This window comes from Olea europaea, chromosome 1 (genome assembly GCF_002742605.1).
Source record: "Olea europaea var. sylvestris chromosome 1, O_europaea_v1, whole genome shotgun sequence".
Taxonomy (NCBI): domain Eukaryota; kingdom Viridiplantae; phylum Streptophyta; class Magnoliopsida; order Lamiales; family Oleaceae; genus Olea; species Olea europaea.
Window position 1 is genome coordinate 24,513,604 of NC_036237.1, and position 21,054 is coordinate 24,534,657.

Genomic DNA, 21,054 nt, shown 5'->3' on the forward strand with positions numbered 1-21,054 from the left:
TCTTTTCTATGTTGCATATTTGAATTTGGTTATTTCTANTATTGACCTAACTCATCACTGGAAAGCTGATTTAACAATATGAGATTTTCCTTCTATATGCATTACACACCCGTGCCTTCAAGCGTGTGTGTGAGCATGCCTTCAAATTTTGAAAAGCTTATTTTTATTTTTTGTTATGATAGCGTCCTCTTCAAATATTCTTTTTTTTCCCCATTTGAGTTTTATTTAGTTTCCCACCATAGTTATTTGAGTTTCTAGACTACCACAAGCAAAGTGGACAGCGGATTAATTCTCTTTCTACCTGGGTGATGCAGGCAACATGGGTGAAGGCTTCACGCTTCATATCATTACCGTGACTGCTGGAGAAGTATGCTTCTAGATACGCATTATGAAATCTTCTTTACTCTTAACTTTAATATAAATGGAAAACTTTTCTTCTTTTCGACATATATCTTGGCTAAAAAGCACTGATAGTTGTAAACACATTACATACCCATGTCCGATACGTATTCGGACTTGGATACTGTCTGATACGTACCAAATACATTTTTTTATTTTATTTTATGTACTTTTAAATTTTCAGTACACATCGGATACGTATTTTTAAATTATTTTCGATACGTATCCGACACTTAGAACACGTGAAGAGTTTTTTTTTTTATTTTAGACTCTTTAAAACTCATTGTTATTGACTATAGATTATTATTATTTTTTTCTTCATTGAATATTAATAACATTTATTGGAAATTTACAATTAAAGTTTTATATTAATTAACAACTTGACTTTTTATTGGAAATACTCAATATTATTTAATCTTTTAATATGTGTGAAACAGTGTTAATAGTTTTTATTGTTGGAAATAGATATAACTAGCGTTAAATAATTGAAGTATGTATAATTTTGTGCACTATATGAGAATGAATGAAAAAATTCCACAATGATCTGAAAAATTGGTTTTCATTCATAGAAATAGCTTCTTTTATCAAGAAAATTAAATCTCTATTTAAAGGAGAATTCAAAATGTGGGACATTGCCCGAGACTTATACTCTTGAAGGAGTTGGACTGCTTGAAATTGTTAATTTATCATTAGATGAGCCAAAGTTGATGAGTGTTATTTTTAAAGATAATGAAGAAACTGAAGGTGATGATGTTGAAGAAAATAAAATTGGGACACGATTGAGATAAAATGTTTTAGTATTTTATTTTATTTTTTTTACTATGCTTCTGTTTTAATATTTTTTTATATTAGAAAAATTATGTTGAATTTTATAACATGTATGCACGCATCCTAATTTTTCAAAAAAAGCCGTATGTTATTCGAGTTACGTATCCGTATTTGTGCTTCTTAGTATCTTGGTATTTTTTTTTGCTGAGAATGTAAATAGTCGTGCTTATTACCTTTTAATTTTATTCAAGATATATTTTTTCTCTTTGTTGTGGATGAGTGGTCATTCTTTTTCATAATGCATTTTTAAAGACTTGGAATTTGGAAATTTCATTTTTTTCATGACCATGCTTTGGATTTTGGACTGGAAGCAAGTTTAAAGGAATGAGGCCCATTCAAAAAGTGTATTTAAATAATGTTCCATATTTTGAAGTTGGCAGTGTAAATTTTCAAAAACTTTGTGGCAACAGGAAGGGAGGAAATGGTACTTTCTCAATTAACTAATTTGTCCATGAGATCTTACACCATGGAGAGGCAGAGAGAGGACCATTTTGGTTAAATAATAATGCAGTAAATGTAACCGATTTTTTTTTATCATAATTTTGTTTATACTGAAAGACTGCAAAGTTCTCAACTTGTCTACTTCCTGTATTATGAAGTTCTGCTAGTCTAGAATGTCAATATTTTAAAATGCTAAACCATTTCATAATTTTTTTTCATTCAATATTTGATATAATTAAGGATAAAAGATCTTGATTTCAAAGGGTGATGTAACATTTTACGTGGGGTGGGATACGATAAAATTGCTTTGGTACATGTATGTGATCATTAAGTTAATCTGAGATCCCTCTCCCTCCCCCCTTCCTTCCTTCCCTCCCTCTCTATTTATATTATTCTTGCATCAACTCTGGACTTAGAGTTATATAATAAGTGATTCCATCATTGCACTGTTGCATGTCTTCTGGACCAGCTGGTGGAGAGCTAGATGAAAACTCTTGATGATTTTTATTTTTTTGATAATGCTTATACACTTCAGATTGCAAACTTTAGCGTTGTTTAGACAATGCAAGTGCATCTGGATCTTGAGGATTGTAGCAGGATGTTCTTTGAACGAGTGGGATCCTGGTTTGATTACGTCATAAAACTTTGCGCTTCTCCTCACTTTGCTACCACTTCTTATATTTGAGGATGTATTCTTTTTGCCTTTTTATATTAAGGTCAAAGTTGTCAAATATAGTCAATAATACTCAATAAGACTGGATGCCCCTCGATGTAAGAGGTTCTCTCATTATATAGAACCAAAATATCACTAAATATGGTAGCAATCAATTACAATATTAACTAATGGTACCTGTAATTTAAGTATAGTAAAAGCAATCTATTTATATATAATATAATTATAATGATAAAATAGATGTCAATCTGTAATTTTCGACGATATACTTGTCATGAGATAGTAGAGTATTCTGCTCCTTGTAATACTCATTAGTGGATGAGAATATTATAATCAATGTTTCCCTGGATTTCAACAGCATATTATTATTATTATTATTTTTTTTTCACATGTTGCAGAAAGAGCTCCATCACTGTGTTATTTCTAGAATAAGAACAGCAATTTTGTATTGACACTTGATGTTGTTAATCAATAATGTTCTGGGGTAGTTTTTCTTTTTCCTGATGCCATCTTATCATGTCACATGCCTACTTTTGAATCTGTTGCCTTTTTTTATTGATAATTGTAAGACCTAACATGTCTAAATGCATTGATAGGATGTGGGTCAAAAAATCATGATGTTTATGCAGCAAAGCAAACGTGAAATATGTATTATTTCAGCATCTGGTTTGGTCTCTAATGCATCTCTACGCCAGCCAGCAACGTCTGGAGGCAGTGTTTCATATGAGGTAGATTTCCCCCCATTTTAGATACTACTTTAGCCATCTGGTGGTAGTAGTTCATAGAGAAGCAATATGTAGGTATGGATATTAAACATTCTTTCCTGTTATGAAAGCTGTTCTATATGCGTATGAATATATTGTAGGATACATTGGATTGTGATATGAAACCAAAATCTCCATGTATGGTTGACGAGAGCCAAACTAATATAACAATTGGACATTAGTCAATAATGGTTTTAACACCTATGTTCAAGAAGTCTGACCACAGTCCTTCTATCGGCAAGTCTGAAATTTACCACAATGCTTTTTATTCCATAAAAATAAGCTTGATGAGTTCAGAATAAAAAATGACGACACGCACAAAATAAATTAAGAAAAGACCAAAGTATTTGATCTCAATTGAGCTATCCAATACTAGATCATATCATATCATATAAGATAAGAAGGAAAATTTTGTCCGTTAGAAATTCCTATATATTTGGAAAAATTCTAATTTAGCTCCTGTAAATATGTACAACCTATGTTGGTCCACTTAATTTTCTAATTTTGGATCTGGTACCTAATTATGAAGGATAACAGAACTGCACCTTGATGGTTGAATTGTTTTGTTTTCATTATGATAATTGTTAAGAGTTTTAGAAGGTAAATCAGCTTCAAGGGTCCAACAATTCCTGGGAAACCTTTAGTTTATTTTATGTTACTAAATTATTCCATGATATAATTAGCATATTTCATTAAGACTTAGCTGTCCTACATTTTGCTAAATTTTAATAGGTAATTGTATAATTGAATTAATTGACCAGTCTCTGATAATATAGTGTAAAGTATAATTTAACATTGCCTTAATAATTGCTCACATTTGAAAAGAAAGTTTGGCACATCAAATGAAACTTCTCTGGTGTTTTTCACTGTTTTCCACCATTAGGAGACAACTCTAAAATGGTTGGTTCAATATCAGGGGCGATTTGACATTCTTTCTCTATCTGGATCTTACATCCGTGCTGAACTTGGAGGGAGAACTGGAGGACTTAGTGTATGTCTGTCTAGTACTGATGGACAAATCATTGGTGGAGGGATTGGTGGACCACTTACAGCTGCAGGCCCGATTCAGGTAAACATTTGTATTAAATTCTAAGTTGGGAATAAATTTTTTATTAATTTCTTTACTTTTTATTTAGATAAAATATATGCTATGAATTGCACTATAGAATTCATGATGGTTTGTATGATACTGTTGCCAATATATAGATGGGTATGTCATTGTTACCAATATATAGATGCTGTAGTCGAATCTAGGATTTCAATGAAATGAACTCCTTTTTATAATACATAGATTATTTTTGTTGGGCCATTAGTTGAAGTGTCTTCCCCCTTTTTGTACTCGCTTTCCCTTGTTCATATTCTTATTGTTGACTTCTTTACATGGTAAATGTTATTAAGGGAAACCTTTGTATTAGCCATTCTGCTGGATTTATCTTAACAAATATCAGATACATGCTGGATAAGGAATGTTGAGGTGGTTTGGTAATTGGACAGTTATTATAATGTACCTGGTCTGTAATGAAAAATTTNAGATACATGCTGGATAAGGAATGTTGAGGTGGTTTGGTAATTGGACAGTTATTATAATGTACCTGGTCTGTAATGAAAAATTTGTCCTATTGTTGTCCCAAATTGCACATCTTCAATTCCAAGTTCTTGTATATTGGTGAATTGCACGTGTTACTAATGTTATTAGCTTCTCAATGTTCTCACCTTCTCGATATGGGTTCATAATTCTGAACAACGAGAGAAGCGGATGGAGCTCCCCCCACAATCCAAATTAACCCCGTCACCACACCACCACCCAATCCAGCCAACACCGATACCTACCGGCACTGATGACGACCAGCTGTCCGGTAGGCACCACATAACCGGCCTCACGCCACAAATCAGCCCCTCCAGCCACTACCTTCACACACAGGCGGCGGTCCATGGTGGAAACCCTAGCGCCACCCTCGGGATCTCTTATGTTGTCCACGGCGCGTCTGGGGACGACGCAATCGGCGGCAGCCCTGGTGGAAATAAGGCAGAAATTGGCAGAGAGTGGAGAAATCCGGGGAGTACATGGAAGATTTCGCTAGATTCGGCCACTTTTCAAGAAAACGCGCCGCACCGGAGGCCTCAGTAGAGATCGATGACCCCGATCGGCGTTTTGTCTCCTACACGTGCCGCTCCGGCCCCGTGTCTGCCGGCGCGTGTGGGTCACGCGCTGTCGCTGGAAAACGACGGTGGAAAATATGCTCAGGCAACCTGTTGCTCTGAGATCAATCAGCTTGTCCGTTCCTCCGTTTGATGAACAGCTTGTACACAATTAGGGGAAAAAATTGGCGGAGGTGCGTAGTATGGTATTCAATCATCGTTTCAGAGTGGAGGCGAAAGACTTCGAAGTATCTATAAACGATTTCGGCACTGTTAAGTTGACAGAATGGGGTTTGAAGTTATCGGATTCAATTTATATGGGAAGGTATGGTGCTAATTGGATGGTGAATATGGTAGACAGGTTGAGGATGAGAAGTGAACTGGAGGACTGTGTCTTTAAATTCAACGAGTCTTCAAGAGCTTTCTTGGCACAACGGTGTGTGAACCGTCAAGGTAGATATTTGATGATAGCACAATATGGGGAGAGGCGTCGTAAAGGAGTTGTCATGATACCAGAAGGTGCAAATGGAGAGGGATGGGCGTTAGTCTCGCAGGTGTTTCAAGTAGTTGACTCGTTTTTTTTGCTAGAGATAAGGCCAAACGACAAACGGTGAATGAACGAAACAGACAAAGGATGTCTTATGCAGAAATTTCAGCAAACTCACGGACCTCGGAGCATGCCAACCAACGGATTCTACAGCAAAAGGAAAGGACAATTAAAGTCAGTGATAACGAAGGTCACGACATTTGTTTGAGTAGGGCCGAAATAATGGCCCGCGTCCAGGAGTTGAAAGGAGCATTGGATGAATTACTTAGACTAGTTGGAAGTGGGACTGAAATGGACCCCATGAAATTGGTATGCTGTCACAAGTGTGGGGTTGAGTTGGATGAGGATCAAACCGGTGAAACACACGTACCGGGATTGACTCATGAGGAATTACCATCAATTACAGAACATGAAAAACAGGGAAGAGATGAACATTGTGAGTCTCAAGAGAGGATGGAAGCGGGGTACTATAAAAATGATTGCGGGGTTGACTTAATGGGGTTCAACCGGAATGAAGTAGACATGGGGATTGCTGTAGAATGAGTGGTGGAACCGCTATCTAAGGGGAGTCGAGTATGGTGAACTTGGAGACAATGACAATGGACGTTGCGAAAGAAAACAACGCTACACATTCGACATCAAGGATTACGAACATTTATAATAGGACAAAAGAAAATGATATGGGGACCGACAAAACTTTGGTGTTGTGGGTAGATGATGCCAAGAAGGGAGAAAGCAACAGTGACATTATACAAGTGGTGGAAGAGAAAGAACGGTCCTTTGATCATCTCGAGGGCTATCACGGAGAGGAAACTTCAGAAGCTGATGTGTTTGAAGTTGGACACCCACCTTTGAACTGGGTTCTACAAAAAATTCAAGAATTCAGTAAGTTGGTCGGCGTGTTATGTGATGGATATGAAAGTAGGCTGTTACAATTATTTGAGGAGCTGGAGGCTAATAGGGGACAAGACATCAGTACACATGGAGGTAAATTAAGAAGAAAGGGTGATCGCGAACTTAAGAGGCTCGAATGGTCAATAAACTATGCTGGTAAGGGTGGCGAGTCCAAGAAAGGAACAATGGAGAGGGGTTATGGAGTGTTACAATGATGCCAAAACTCATTAACTGGAACGTAAGGGGTCTCAATGAGGTTAGTAAAAGACTTGGTGTTCGTCATTTGCTAAGGGGATGGGGGGGCAAATCTTGTTTGCCTACAAGAAACTAAGATGGAGTTTATCTCGAGGGCGGTGATTCGTAGTTTAGGGGGGGGGGGAGATCATGTTGGATATCAGTTTTTGGGGTCATCAGAGGTTTCAAGAGGCGTGTTGGTGATGTGGGACACTAGAGTGCTTGAGATGGAGGAGGTGAGTATAGGTGTGTTCTCTATATCGATTTTTTTCAAAAATTGCGAGGTTGGATTTCGGTGGATGTTCACAGGAGTTTATGGGCCTAATTTTGATGACAATAGAGTGGGCTTGTGGGATGAACTAGCTGGAATGAGGGCTTGGTGGAATCTCCCAACATGTATTGGGGGTGATTTCAATGTGATTCGATTTCCTTCGGAGAGGTCGAGTGGTGGGAGACTAACTAGGGCAATGGAGTTGTTCTTAGATTTTATTAGGGAAAATTTGTTGGTGGATTTACCCATGATTGGGGGAGATTTTACCTGGTCATCTAATCGGGACCGACCCGTCTTGTCTCGTATTGATAGGTTCTTGATTTGTGGGGGGTGGGAGTCCAAATATTCAGATGTCACTCAAAGAAGATTGGGGAGCGTGTACTCGGATCATTTTCCTATTATGTTATCTGGGAATAGGAGGGGTGGTGGAAGAAGACCTTTCAGGTTTGAGAAGATGTGGTTGAAAGTAGAAAGTTTCAGGGAGCGAGTACAGATGTGGTGGACTTCCTATGAAGTCAGTGGGTTTCCCTATTTTGTATTGGATCAGAAGTTAAATGCGTTGAAAGGGGACTTAAAGAAATGGAACGAGGAAGTTGTGGGCAATGTTAACTGTAGTAAAAATCAGTGTCTATTAGAGATAGAGGAGTTGGATAGGCGGAAGGAGAGTCAAGAGTTTGCTGGGGAGGAGAAGGAGAGACATAGGCCGTTAAAGGAAAAGATGGAGAGGTTGGTGGAGATGGAGGAGATTGCTTGGCGACAGAAATTTAGAGTTGCTTGGTTGAAAGAGGGGAATAAATGCACTAAGTTCTTCCACAGGGTCGCCAATTCTAATAGGCGGAACAATTCCATCACAGTTTTGGAGGTGAACGGTGTTACTTATGAGGAACCACAGGAAATTGGAAGCCAACTGGTGAATTTCTATCAGAACCTCTATCGGGAGCAATTTGAATGGAGGCCAGAATTGGAGGGATTGCACTTCTACTATCACGAAGGATGATGCCAGATGGATGAAGAGACCATTTTGGGAGGATGAAATTAAGGAGGTAGTGTTCAGCATGAACGATGATAAGGCTCCGGGACTGGACGGTTTCTCGTTCTCATTCTACAAGGCATGCTGGGGTGTGGTTCGACCGGACATTGTGAATACTCTCTTATTTTTTTGAACGTGGCAGATTTCAGAGAAGTTCTAATGCTATATTTATTGTGCTCATCCCTAAGAAATCGGGAGCAACTGATATTAAGAACTTTCGCCCCATTAGCCTTGTCAGTGGAGTGTATAAGATTATTGCGAAAGTCCTGGCGAACAGATTAAAGGAGGTGCTGGGAAAGATAATGTCCAAGTTTCAGAATGCATTTGTAAAAGGGCGTCAGATTAGACTCTGTGCTTATAGCGAATGAATGCATAGATTCAAGAATGCGTCTGAGGGTCCCAGAGATGTTATGTAAACTAGATATTCAGAAGGCTTACGATCATGTAAATTGGGGATTCCTGTTGTATATGCTTAGGCGTTGTGGCTTTGGGGATAAGTGGTGTAAATGGATTCAATTCTGTATTTCTACTGTTCCATTCTTAGTTTTGGTCAACGGAACACCTGAGGGTTATTTCCGGAGCAGTAGAGGCTTGAGACAAGGGGATCCATTGTCTCCATTGTTATTTGTCATTGTGATGGAGGCTTTCAGTAGGATGATTGAAAGAGCCGTGGGAGCGGTTTGATAAGAGGTTTTATGGTTGATCAATTGCAGGTGTCCCATTTGTTATTTGCAGATGACACGATGATCCAATGCGATGCAGATGTTGAACAATTCAGGAACTTGCGCTGTCTGCTCCTATGCTTTGAAGCAGTGTTTGTTTTGAAGATCAATTTGAGGAAGTCCGAGGCTATTCCAGTAGGAGAGGTCGATAACATGGAGGAGATGGCTGATATATTGGATTGTAAGGTTGCGCAGCTGTCGATGTCATAACTAGGGCTCTTGTTAGGGGTACGATTTAAAAGTACCCATATCTGAAATGTTATTGTGGAAATGATAGAGATAAGGTTAGCAGGATGAAAGCGTATGTACCTTTCTAAGGGAGGCAGACTTACTCTCATTAAATCCACTCTCTCCAATCTCCCTACTTACTTTTTGTCATTGTTCCCCATTCCGATTGCAGTGGCAAAGAGATTAGAGAGATTTCAAAGAGAATTTTTGTGGGTAGGGTTGCGGGAGGAGAGGAGACTCCATTTGGTCAATTGGGGAGTTGTCTGTTTGCCGATGAGGATGGGGGGTCTTGGAGTGAGGAGCTTTGTGTTGTTCAATAAGGCCTTATTAGACAAGTGGTTGTGGCGATTTGAAGTGGAGAGGAAGAGCTTTTGGAGAGAGGGAGGAGAGGAGACTCCATTTGGTCAATTGGGGAGTGGTCTTGGAGTGAGGAGCTTTGTGTTGTTCAATAAGGCCTTATTAGACAAGTGGTTGTGGCGATTTGAAGTGGAGAGGAAGAGCTTTTGGAGAGAAATAATTGGGGTGAAGTATGGTGTGACGGAGGGGGGATGGTGTACATTTGAGGATCGTGGTTCTTATGGGGTGAGTTTGTGGAGGTATATTGACAGGGATGCAGTGATTTCTGGACAAACTGAAGTTTGTGGTCGGAAGTAGTATTGATATTAGATTTTGGGATGATTGCTGGTGTGGAGATCAATTGCTGAAAGAGGGATTTCCTTCCTTGCACCGCATTGCCTTAGTGCCCTCTGCTATGGTGAGTGATCTCTTACTCATTCATAATGGGAGTTATAGTCGGAATATTACTTTTGGGAGGGGTCTACAGGATTGGGAATTGAAAGATTATTCGTTGTTTATGACCTTTCTACATGAGGCAGAAATTCGGGTAGGAGAGAGTGATTGTATCAGGTGGAGGACAGCACGGGATGACATTTTTTCAGTTCGCTCGTACTTTGGTTCCCTCATTGGATGTGTGAATAATTCATTCCCCTGGAAGTTGGTGTGACAATGTAAATTGCCTCCTCGGGTGGCATTCTTATTGTGGATAGTTGTGAAGGAATAGGTCTCAACGGTGGATAATCTTCGACGTAAAGGTTTCTACGTAACCGAGTGGTGTTATATGTGCAAAAAGGATGGGGAGACGATCAATCATTTGGTCATTCATTGTGATGTTGTACGTTGGATCTGGAACAGTATACTTGGTTCTCAATCTATGGATTGGGTGATGTCTCGTATAGAGGACGTGATACGGGCATGGCGGAGAAAACTTCGTGATAAGGATAGCAAACTAGCATGGCACCTTATCCTGGGTTGCATTGTATGGTGCATGTAGAGAGAAACGAACAACCCCTGCTTCGAAAACCAAACAAAGATAAGAGAGCAGATAAGAGAAGTATTTTACTTTACTTTGTATTATTGGTTTTATGCTGTGACTAGAAATCTTGTTCATGTTATTCCTTAATGGCTTAAAGTGATTGTATACTCCCGTGTATTCTCTTTTAAGTAATAAAATTATCTGATTACCTATAAAAAAAAAAAAATAAATAAATTCTAAACATGCAGACTATTTTGTAAAGATTGTTTTAATTTATTGTGGCTCTGAATTCGGATCGTCTATGATGGATTTTATTGGGTAAATTGATCTAAAGAAGAGATAACTGTACATGTAATGGAATCTTGAACTTTATGTATTATCTATCGGGTGAAAAATCTCAATGGCCATTGTACTTTCGACATTGCTTTTCATCTGTCACCCCGCTCCTGATTGAAAATTTAATGATTTCAATGGCTAGACAAATGTAACCATTAATTTTTCAAACGATCATGAGCGACTGAAGGAAACAACACTACATTGAATGCTGGAAACAACAGTGACTATTCTGATATTTTAAACTTATACCAATCGTTGGGGGAACAATCAACTTTGAAAGCACAATGCGAAACAATGCCCCCCAACACACACCCCTACAAACATGAGCCTGCCATGTTGCACATAGAGCATGTTTGCATGCCTTTAAAATTGTGTTCTTTTTCTTGGATGCCTATCATAATTATGCTCATCAGGCAGACTTTTGGCCTGGAAATTTTCTTACGAAGAGTCTTTTAGTCCTTTATATGATCAAAACTTAATTAGCTTTTGCAAATATAGTATGACGTATAGGCAGAGTTGTAAAACCTGGACCGGAACATTGATCTGGTTTGTGAATTGATCTGCAGCTCTCTCTGGTTTGAGTGCTGACCATTACTACACCTTTCTGGTGAACTTATTGCTGTGTTTTTATGATCAAAACTAAGCCCCCGTTTGGCCCCCGTTCTCATTCTCATTCTTTCTCTCTCTTATTTTTAACTACAAAATCTTCCATAAAATAATATTATACGCAAATCAATAACTTTTCATTCCTTTTCAACCACACATTTAAAAAAAAAAATACTATTCTAACCATTAAAATTTGGCAAGAATGGGGGCCAAAAGGGAGCTAAATTAGCTTTTGCAAATAGAGTGACATATAAGCAGTCCTAAAACCTGGACCAGACTGGTGACCTGGTTTGTAAATCAATCCCGGCAACTCCACTTGACTGGAAATCAGGCAAAGTGGTCTAAATCCAGATAAATTGCACAGTTTAGTGGAGACCAGCGACCAGGTTGACTATACTGCAGTGAACCTGTTCTCAATATAATTGTTTGTTGCTGATGAGCTTCAAGATGTAATACAAACCTGCAAATGTGGCACTCAATGCTATTGTTAATGATACACTATTAATAAATGTTATTGTTGATAACAACTACCAATATCTTTTATGCATGCAATTCCACCAGTGATTTGGTACTTTCGACCAGACAGATTGTGCCAGGTTTGATAATTTAAGCATATGGGTTTTTTCCGATTATTGACTTGTCAGTTAATTGGGTTAACAGGTAATTGTTGGTACCTTTCAAATTGACTCCAAGAAGGATACCGGTGGTGGTGGTAAAGGAGATGCTGCTTCGAACAAGTTGCCATCTGCAATTGGTGGCACTTCAGTCTCAGATCTAGGCGTCTGGTCACCTGCTGATTCTACTCAGCAAACTGTTGGTGGAAGTCCATTTATGATTCAGCATCAGGGCATGCAATTGACACCTTCACATTCAATGGAATGGAGAAATAGCACCGGTCATGGCATGCCGCAATCTGCCGAGAATGGTGACTATTAGAAAATTCCTGATTTGTAAAATACTTTCCTTAGGACGGGGTCTTGTCGGAAAGGAAAAATGAAAAAATGATGACTTAGAATCTTCTCAGACTACCACCCTAGCTCACCGGATATGGACTGTTTTTACCTCTTGGCAGCCGACTAATGTCATTCTCGACAGAGTAGAACTTTTATTGGGAAGGATTTCTCTCACCTTGCAGACAGTTTTTATGTAGTACAATTGGCTAGGTAAGTAACATTTTTCTGTAGTAATGCATTTTCTTGTTGGGACAGCCAGTTGAAGGCCATATATATTGCTGAACGATGGTGTTTTATTTTTTGCTCGTGTCTATCTAATAACTATGTTTACTGTCATGGATAAACTTAGTGTCGCTATAATACAGTTATAATTTGGCATTTGATAATCTGATTTTCTTGTTTTTCTATAATGGCATGATTGACACGTAGTACTTTAGTACTAGACAATATTATGAGCAATTTTAATTCGCGCCACTACCTGAGGCCAGATCTAGTAGGGTTCTATTGATCATGTCACCTTCCCAACAGTTTGACCTTGTCTTGGGGCATTTTTGGCTTTACGAGAAAGCTTCCCGGAAAAAAAATTCTCCTTCCTGTCTGTGGTCATACTTAGGTGCATCCATAGAAGAGGAAATCACAATTCATGTTGCTTAGAAAGCTGGTAATCCTTAATATTATTGTGTAATGAACAGTACTTTTTATCAAATGACAATTATTACATTGTTACTTACACTTGGAATTTCGAATTTAGGTTATAGTTTGTTGAGAATTTGCATGTGCTGAGAGGAAATATTGGATGATAGACTTGATAGTGTTGTATTTATTGACTTTGGGCGCAAAATAGTTCCATTCTATGAATCAGGTTTGAATTAGATGGTTTATCCTTGATACAGACTTCATACATCTTTTAAGGTTTGGCCAACTGAGGTTTTTGGAGATAAAACCTGGTTAATTAACCAATTTGTCTCAATTATTCGTTTCAGTCAGACTGCACCAGTAAGTCAGAACTTTTTATAGGCAGTTTTAAACACAATTTTGATGGGGACAAATTAATAGATTTGTATTCTGCAATATATGGAGATTGTTTGATATAGTTATTAATTCAAGTAAAATCAATTTTTTTTATCGTTATTTTACTATTTCAGTTGTCGTTTTTGAATTCTTCTCTCACGGGTAGGATTCACTTTATCTTTAACGGTCAAAAAATCATTTATCAAAATATTTACCAAACAAGTACATAATCTATTGCGAAATTAAATAAATATGAATATCAAATATAACTTGGTAAACTCTTAAGGAAAACATCTACGAGATCTCGTGCCACAGGTAAAATGATTAACTATCAAAGAATAAAAAATACAATAGTTTCGGTTTAGTAATTTTGCAAAATTAACTAAAACAATCAAAAGCAAATAAAGAACAACTTCATCGTTTTTCTTATTCCTTTTGACTTGTTGGACTTGGAGAAGTGGAATCAAATCCTTCGGTCTCAACTTTATCGCCATTTCACTATTATGTTCGGCCGCAACCACTTATTGAATTAAGATTCACCAATCTTAACTCACATCAAGTAGCTTGATCTTTGAGTAGGATTATGTCATTTACGCACACATGTTCTCTTCAATTACGGCTGAAGAATGCGATTTTTACTTCATTGGAACATCAGCTAGTCAAAACTCACTGTAGAAGGTTAGATGACTTCGAAACATGTTGCTGCAAATTTGTCGGACATAGTTAGATTCTTCTCAAAGCCTCTCAATGTTCTTTAATGATTTTCTTTACTTATGTAAAGATCTCCAAGGCACGAGTGTGTCTTACCTAAAATATCAAAGTTTTGCACGATAAGAATAAAGTAAAATATGTTTGATATTGTTAATAATTAGTAGGAAAGTAAATATTGCATCTCATGGAAATCCTAAAAGACGCAATTAAGAAATCTTTTTACCTATAGCACCAACTTAATCATGACTAACTGACTTACATGTTTGGACTGCATCAGTTGAACATATTTTTGACACATGTTATGACATTTAAAAATCATTCTAATTTAAGCAAGCCAATAAATAAATGATGATTAAAAATATAAAATAGATTTTATTTACATTTGTCAAAGGTTATAATTGTATATACCCGTTGTGTTCGAGGAATGCATAACTAAAAAGTAAATAAAAGTTGTAAATCTTACAAAATTATATTGATAAAAATAAAATTTGACTAGTTTATAAATAATCGTAAGCTTTCACAAACATGCACTTAAACATATGGGGGACTACATGGGTGAAATGGGTTGATCGGAATATTTTTTCGGTTCGCATCAAAAGAAACACAGTTTTTTTTGGGATGTTTGTAATAAATTTTCAATCCAAGCCACTTAAAGTAGTTTGTAAATTTTTCAAACCAATCCAAAAACAAATCAAACCATTTTAATTTCTGAACCAAATTAATCCAAACCACTTTTTCAATCTAGTTTGATTTAAAACCATGGTTTAACAAAGAAAAAAATAAAATATATTGAATATGTTAAATCATAAATGTTAGACAAGCTTTCACGTTAAAACATAAGAGTATCATTAAAAATATAACAAACCAAAATTTTATAATTTTAAGCATTATAATATAACAATAGATAGAAACATTTACATTTTATTAATTTATTATAGTTAAATGATATAAAACAATTAATAAAAGAAAAGGAATAGAAAGATCAAATTGGATGACAAATAACTACAGGTTCTTTATTACTAAGCAACCAGGGCAAATTAACGCCACAACTACACTTGCACCCAACAAACTCCTAAGGGAATCAAGAATCTGACCATTAGGTGGAAATGCAGACTCAAAAATAATTGTGGATATTTGAATTACTAGAACATCTTTAGCAATTTGAGGGACATTCCTATACTTATTTTCATTCAATTTTCATCAAAGTGATACGTTGAAAGATTCATTGGCCAAGACTTCAAAACGATCATTTAAATAATACACAAAATTATTCTAGCAATTAATAGTAAAATGTAAAAACTAAGTTAAAACGTAAATAATTAATTGAGCGACATGATCAGGATATTGAGACGCAAATAAACGAAAAATGATGCCTGCTAAAAATTTAAGGGACCCCGATCGCCAACCGAAATTAGAACAAAATAACACATTATCAATAAAATAAAACAAACAAATACCAAAAATTAAGAAAAGTTAGATAAACTGGCTCGAAAATTTAGCCAAAATTCAAGAAAATTATTAATAAAAGGAAAATGAATGTTTGAGTATAAATTAAAATCTAGATTTAATTGTCTATTCAATTATAATAAGTGATTGCTAAATATGGTTCAATAGCAATTGTTCAAAACTTCACCCAATTTAAGAATTTTGCATTTAGAACTACAATGATCGATCGATATTTGAATATAATTTAATTAATTAATTGAGATGGATAATTGTCTATTTATGTATTAAGTTTAATTGTGTCATATTTGATATGAATGTATTTTTTAAACTGCGATGTGTTTAATTTTAACTGGGTTGGACAAAATTTAAATTAATTTATTTTAAAATTTTTTGTAAACAGTTTGACGGTTTGAAACCGTTTGCAAAGATTGAAATGTAAACCAAAAAACTTTGAAACAATTTAATTCAGTTCAAAATCAAAACGTTAATGGACTCATGTAAACCTAAACCACCGATTTTGAAAAAATGGTTTCTATTCCACTTTTCGGATTTCGAGGTAATCCTTTCGTTACTCCGAAGAGGTCAATAAGAAAAGACTATTCCTGTTTGATGGAGCTATACCTACTACTACGTGTTGGGCTAGACATGATTATCACATTTATATGTAGCGTGTTAGGTACATAGTTGGATTTGTCTTATCTGTTGACTAACATTCCTTGGGACAAAAAGAAAAGCTTTTAGAAAAGCTTTTATAGTTCAACTACCTCATCAACATGTTTCAATTCTATTTTCCCTATCATTCTACAAGATGCACCTTCATGGACTAGAGTTTCATCCCTTCATATAAGAAAAGATAAAACAAGAATGGGGACAACCCCAACCAAGTTGGTCGGGCAGTTGGACTAGCAATCGTGAGGTTGTTAGTTCGATTCCCGTTGAAGCTGCCTATTGGTCTTCTTGGTTTGAACCGGTCAGCTATGTGTAATTTAGGCTGGTTTACCTCCTTGTGGTCTTTTGCCAACTAGGATCACAATGCGGGGTTTACCTAGTGCGCACCTTCGGGTAGCGACTGCGGGTTTCCTTGTCAAAAAAAAATAATAATAATAATAAAACAAGAATGTTAAAAGTAATAGATGCTACACTTATATTAAATTTTTCATAGAATTTATACAGAAAGACCTCCTTGTACATTCGGAAAAATCCTAAAAGTGATATGATCCGTTGATATATTTATTTTTTGAAATGTACCATTCGACTTGTGAACCATATGTTAAAATTTAATACATGAACAAGTTAATTTCATCTCTAGTAATTTGCAGGGCCATGATTCCATGAAAATGAACTATGGCTCAATTCTCCTCCATTCCGAGGTGGCATGTTATATGGTGCCAACGACGGCGGTTCACCCATATCACCACCACCAATGCCAGCCTGTCCTCCGTCTGCACCACCCCCAGCGGCGGCAGCGGTGGCTTCTTCTTCCTCATCCAAAGGCAACCTCTCATAAGTAGCATTCGAAAACGTAGAAGCAATCACCATTACTGGGCCAACAGCCACCAGAGAACCCACCACAGTACCTCCCACCACCTGTCCCTGACCGCCGGCTAAGTATATAGTCATCCCTGTGGATCCTACCGGTGGCGCCGCCCCAGGGAGAAAAGCACCGGTCAAGGAGAGGATTTCAAAGCGGCCATTTAGAGCCATGACTGCATCACAAGGTTGTCTAATTGTCACATTTTTAACTATCCCACTTGCACTCAACACACAAACTCCTCTATGCCTCTTTCTTGCAAATTCAGCTATGCTCTCTGCCACATCGGAGCCACTCGCCACCTCCATAACATGGCTGTGCAGCGCATTAGGACTGTCCGTTGTCACAAATACGGGTGGTTTTGGCTTGTTCTTTGAACCTGTGAATGATGAAGACATAATTTAAATGAATAAGCTTGTTCTCACTCTAATAATTTATGTTTTTGCCGCCGTTTATTTATGAAACTTGTCAAGCATTTGATGAAAAATGAACGACATGAAGGAGTGTGATCATGAATGTGTTCGAGACAAGAATAACTTAAATAAGAATTAAGATTTGTTAACGATTCTATATTCGCTTAAACCTGTAGGCCTGCCTCTTTCCCTACGCGTTGGGAACTCAACGGCGCCCTCGTTAAGCTCCTCGCTTTGATCTCTATCTTCTTCATCTGCTCTTCCACCACCGCCACCGCCACCGTTGGAATTGTGATCATTCATAGACATGGTGAGATCTGCAGGCTCCTTGAATGGTGATGGCGTTGGATTATAGTTGTTAATGGATATGCCTAGATTTCTTTTTTTCAAAGCTGGTGAGCTAACTGATGGTGACGACTGATCAAATCCTATTTGGCCACTCCGTCGGTTAGCCATTGTTGCGGCAAGAACAGATTCCAATTGGCACTGCAATCCGTCTTCTGAAGGTTCATCTATCAAAAATCAGTAGATACATAGGAGAAAGAGAAGACTGAGGGTTTATATGTGTAACCAGAATCCGCATGATCAAGTGGGATGTACGTAATCTCTTTTCTCGAGAGATGTAAAAGTTAATCACGAAATAATTCCAAGTCTTATTAAAAACGTGAAATAAGATGGTAGAAAGGCTGCTTCAATGATTTGCGTGATAACTATCTTTACTTCTTTAAATTCAAAACATATGAAAAAAATTTGAAAAAATAAAAAATAAAAAATAAACAAGTGAATACGATGATAAATGAAGATATTTTAATCCTGACATTACCTACTGACAAAGACGAGGAAATAGGAGATGGGAATGGGTCCGTCCGATTCCGTCCCGTCTCATTGTCATCCCTGCTTCTTCTCCCCCCGTATTTATCGATTAGTTGTCTTTAACTCAAATTGAAATGTAAAAAAAAAAGTTTATTTATCTTTGTATTTTAATTAGAGTTAGATGTATAATTGCATTTTTAATGGTAAGATACTAAAATAGATTGAAAGACACCATCAACTTAGACTAAGTTGTTACAAACTTAAAAGTTTGAGGACTTTAATATCGACAAAATATAGTTGAAGACCTACGTCTAAAGCATTAATACATTTGGGAGCCCTGCTTCAAAGGCCAGTCTTAAAAGGAGTAAAATGTAAAAGATTATAAAAAATAGGGACTACATCAGAAAACCCAAAACATAAAACTCTAAACGATAAACCCTAGTAGCCCTCAACAGTCTCCCTCTTTATATGTTGTTGAGAAGACTCAGCGGAATCTTCATCTTCCTTTCTTCTCATTTTTCAATTTCAGCCCGATAAAAAAGGTGTACGTATTAATTCCTGCTCTATAATGTTTTCATTTTCTTTAAATTTACTTCATATTTGTTTTACATATTTCTGGATTCCATGTTGGGATTTACGTTTAACTAAAGAAGCACAGATCGAAGGCTTTGCGGGTATATTAATTAATAAAAGCCCGCGGAGCTCAAAAATTGTGCTATATCAATTTATCTGTAAGTCTGTCCTCTTGATAAATAATTAAAATTTTCAAGGGGATTAATTATGGATGAACATTTTTCATTTTTACAGATATTTGTTACAAGTGCTTTTGGGAAAAAAAAAAAGTACGGACCTTTTAAAAACACATTGACAAAATCTGTATTAATTGAGTTCTGAAAAGCATTAGAAGAAATATAAGTAAGAATTGATGCCGTAGATTTGAAATTTCTCCAGGAACTAATTTTTTTTTTTTATTGTTTTGAGATTGACCAGTGTGCTTGATTGTGTATATAAACTAGGGTTAATTTCACCAACGGTCTATTTTATTTCAATTCTGTGTTGAATATTTAAAGATATACCTCTTCATTATTCTGTCTTATGGAACTGGAAAACTTCTTTCTTGAGCAATGAAGACTGCTTTCGATATGTTTTTCCTGATACTTTTATATTTTTCGATGTTAATTTGATTCTTTGCTTTGAGGTTATATGCCAATTTTCAGCAGAGTTATTAACAAATGCCACATTTTCCTTTTTGCTTTTGTGATTTCAGATCTCATAGAAAAATGAAGAACCCGAAGGTTTTCTTTGACATATTGATTGGAAAGGCAAAATCCGGGCGTGTTGTGATGGAATTGTTTTCTGATACCACTCCCAAAACTGCTGAAAATTTCCGAGCCCTATGCACGGGGGAGAAAGGGATAGGAGCTTCTGGGAAGCCATTGCATTATAAGGGTTCGATATTTCATCGCATTATCCCAAATTTCATGTGTCAAGGAGGAGACTTTACAAGGGGTAACGGAACCGGTGGAGAATCCATTTATGGTGCGAAATTCTCAGACGAGAATTTCAAGCTAAGGCATACAGAGCCTGGTCTGTTATCAATGGCCAATTCTGGGCCAAATACCAATGGATCACAATTCTTTATCACGACCGCGAAGACGCCTTGGCTTGATGGGAAACATGTAGTGTTCGGGAAGGTCGTAGATGGCTATAATGTGGTTAAGGAGATGGAGAATGTAGGTTCCAATAGTGGAACTACCAAGTCGACTGTCGTGATTGACGATTGTGGTGAGATAACTGAGAAATAATTGTTCAAAAACAGGGCACCAGGCCATGTTTTGTTATGGAAAATATATGGTACTTGTAAGTTTTGGTGAAGGTGAAGTTAACCTTATGTTCATTTATATAATTGGAATAAAGCCTGAATTGTTAAACCATTCGAGTGGACTATTTCTTCGTGTGGATAGCAGCTTCCTTGTATGGTTGAATTGCAAGTCCAACCAACCTTTCTTTGTGAAAACTTTTGTGATGATTGCATTTCAACTGCTTTCCACTTTATCTACAAGATCAGTCTAGAAAGATTAATATGATATTATCAAGACTCTAAGCTTCTCTTATGGTACATTATCGAATAGATGACACCGAGATATGAACCTAAATATTTTTTAGGTGCTCGGATATAGGGGTGGGCGCGGGTTCCGAACCGAACCAAACTTTTCGGGTATCTAGTAAATAGAATCGTCGGGTCCAAATATAATTATGGAACCATTCGGGTTCGGTTCCGTTCGGTTCTGTACTATAATTAAATTTTTTAACATTTATAAAAACATTATATAAATATGACTAATGATACATTCAATAGTTTTGGAATGTCAGAGACTAGTAAATTATCTTGTTCAAATGATTGCTACGATCAAAGTTTCGGTTGGCGGAGGTCACGACTTCGATCGGAGGTCAGAGTGTCGGTCGACGATTGTATATGTTTTGGAATATTAGCGATGCTGCGAGAGTGAGTGCGAGAGTCGAGACAACGTTATACACTTTAGTGTAGGTGTTTAGGGTTATTTAGTGGATTTGATCTTGTTTGGCTAAGAAATGAAACAATAAAATGGGTAATTGGGCCAAAAATTAAAAAATTAGAAATGAAACAAATTATTGGGCCAAAATTTTGAATTTAGAAATCATTAATTTGTTAATTTGTTTAGAAAAAATTAAAATTAAAATAATTTGATTTACTCAATATAAAAAAAAAATT

General features: G+C 36.7%; 3 protein-coding genes across 3 annotated transcripts; 2 read left to right on the top strand and 1 right to left on the bottom strand.

Moving 5' to 3' along the window:
* Positions 1-278: 278 nt before the first annotated feature.
* On the top strand, positions 279-12,768 carry LOC111398114 (AT-hook motif nuclear-localized protein 14-like). Its single transcript, XM_023025072.1, has 4 exons — positions 279-367; positions 2,938-3,069; positions 4,022-4,174; positions 12,085-12,768. Exons 1-4 carry the CDS (start codon positions 320-322, stop codon positions 12,358-12,360), a joined length of 609 nt encoding a protein of 202 aa, XP_022880840.1. The 5' UTR covers positions 279-319; the 3' UTR covers positions 12,361-12,768.
* A 3,897-nt stretch (positions 12,769-16,665) lies between these two features.
* On the bottom strand, positions 16,666-18,153 carry LOC111398122 (AT-hook motif nuclear-localized protein 19-like). The gene is made up of 2 exons (XM_023025076.1): positions 17,660-18,153; positions 16,666-17,455 (listed from the first exon to the last, which is right to left on the bottom strand). The coding sequence occupies exons 1-2, from the start codon at positions 17,943-17,945 to the stop codon at positions 16,851-16,853; spliced, it is 891 nt and encodes a 296-aa protein (XP_022880844.1). The 5' UTR covers positions 17,946-18,153; the 3' UTR covers positions 16,666-16,850.
* Positions 18,154-18,736: 583 nt separating this feature from the next.
* LOC111398128 (peptidyl-prolyl cis-trans isomerase CYP19-3-like) lies at positions 18,737-20,342 on the top strand. Its single transcript, XM_023025081.1, has 2 exons — positions 18,737-18,846; positions 19,570-20,342. Exon 2 carries the CDS (start codon positions 19,583-19,585, stop codon positions 20,105-20,107), a length of 525 nt encoding a protein of 174 aa, XP_022880849.1. The 5' UTR covers positions 18,737-18,846; positions 19,570-19,582; the 3' UTR covers positions 20,108-20,342.
* Positions 20,343-21,054: the final 712 nt, after the last annotated feature.

Excerpts from the sequence above, each read along its gene's own strand:
- LOC111398114 (XM_023025072.1), top strand. The coding sequence starts at position 320 with ATGGGTGAAGGCTTCACGCTTCATATCATTACCGTGACTGCTGGAGAA. Across the intron at positions 368-2,937 it reads TTACCGTGACTGCTGGAGAA|GATGTGGGTCAAAAAATCAT; the intron begins GTATGCTTCTAG and ends ATGCATTGATAG. Across the intron at positions 4,175-12,084 it reads CAGCTGCAGGCCCGATTCAG|GTAATTGTTGGTACCTTTCA; the intron begins GTAAACATTTGT and ends TTGGGTTAACAG.
- LOC111398122 (XM_023025076.1), bottom strand. The coding sequence starts at position 17,945 with ATGGCTAACCGACGGAGTGGCCAAATAGGATTTGATCAGTCGTCACCA. Across the intron at positions 17,456-17,659 it reads GGAAAGAGGCAGGCCTACAG|GTTCAAAGAACAAGCCAAAA; the intron begins GTTTAAGCGAAT and ends CATCATTCACAG.
- LOC111398128 (XM_023025081.1), top strand. The coding sequence starts at position 19,583 with ATGAAGAACCCGAAGGTTTTCTTTGACATATTGATTGGAAAGGCAAAA.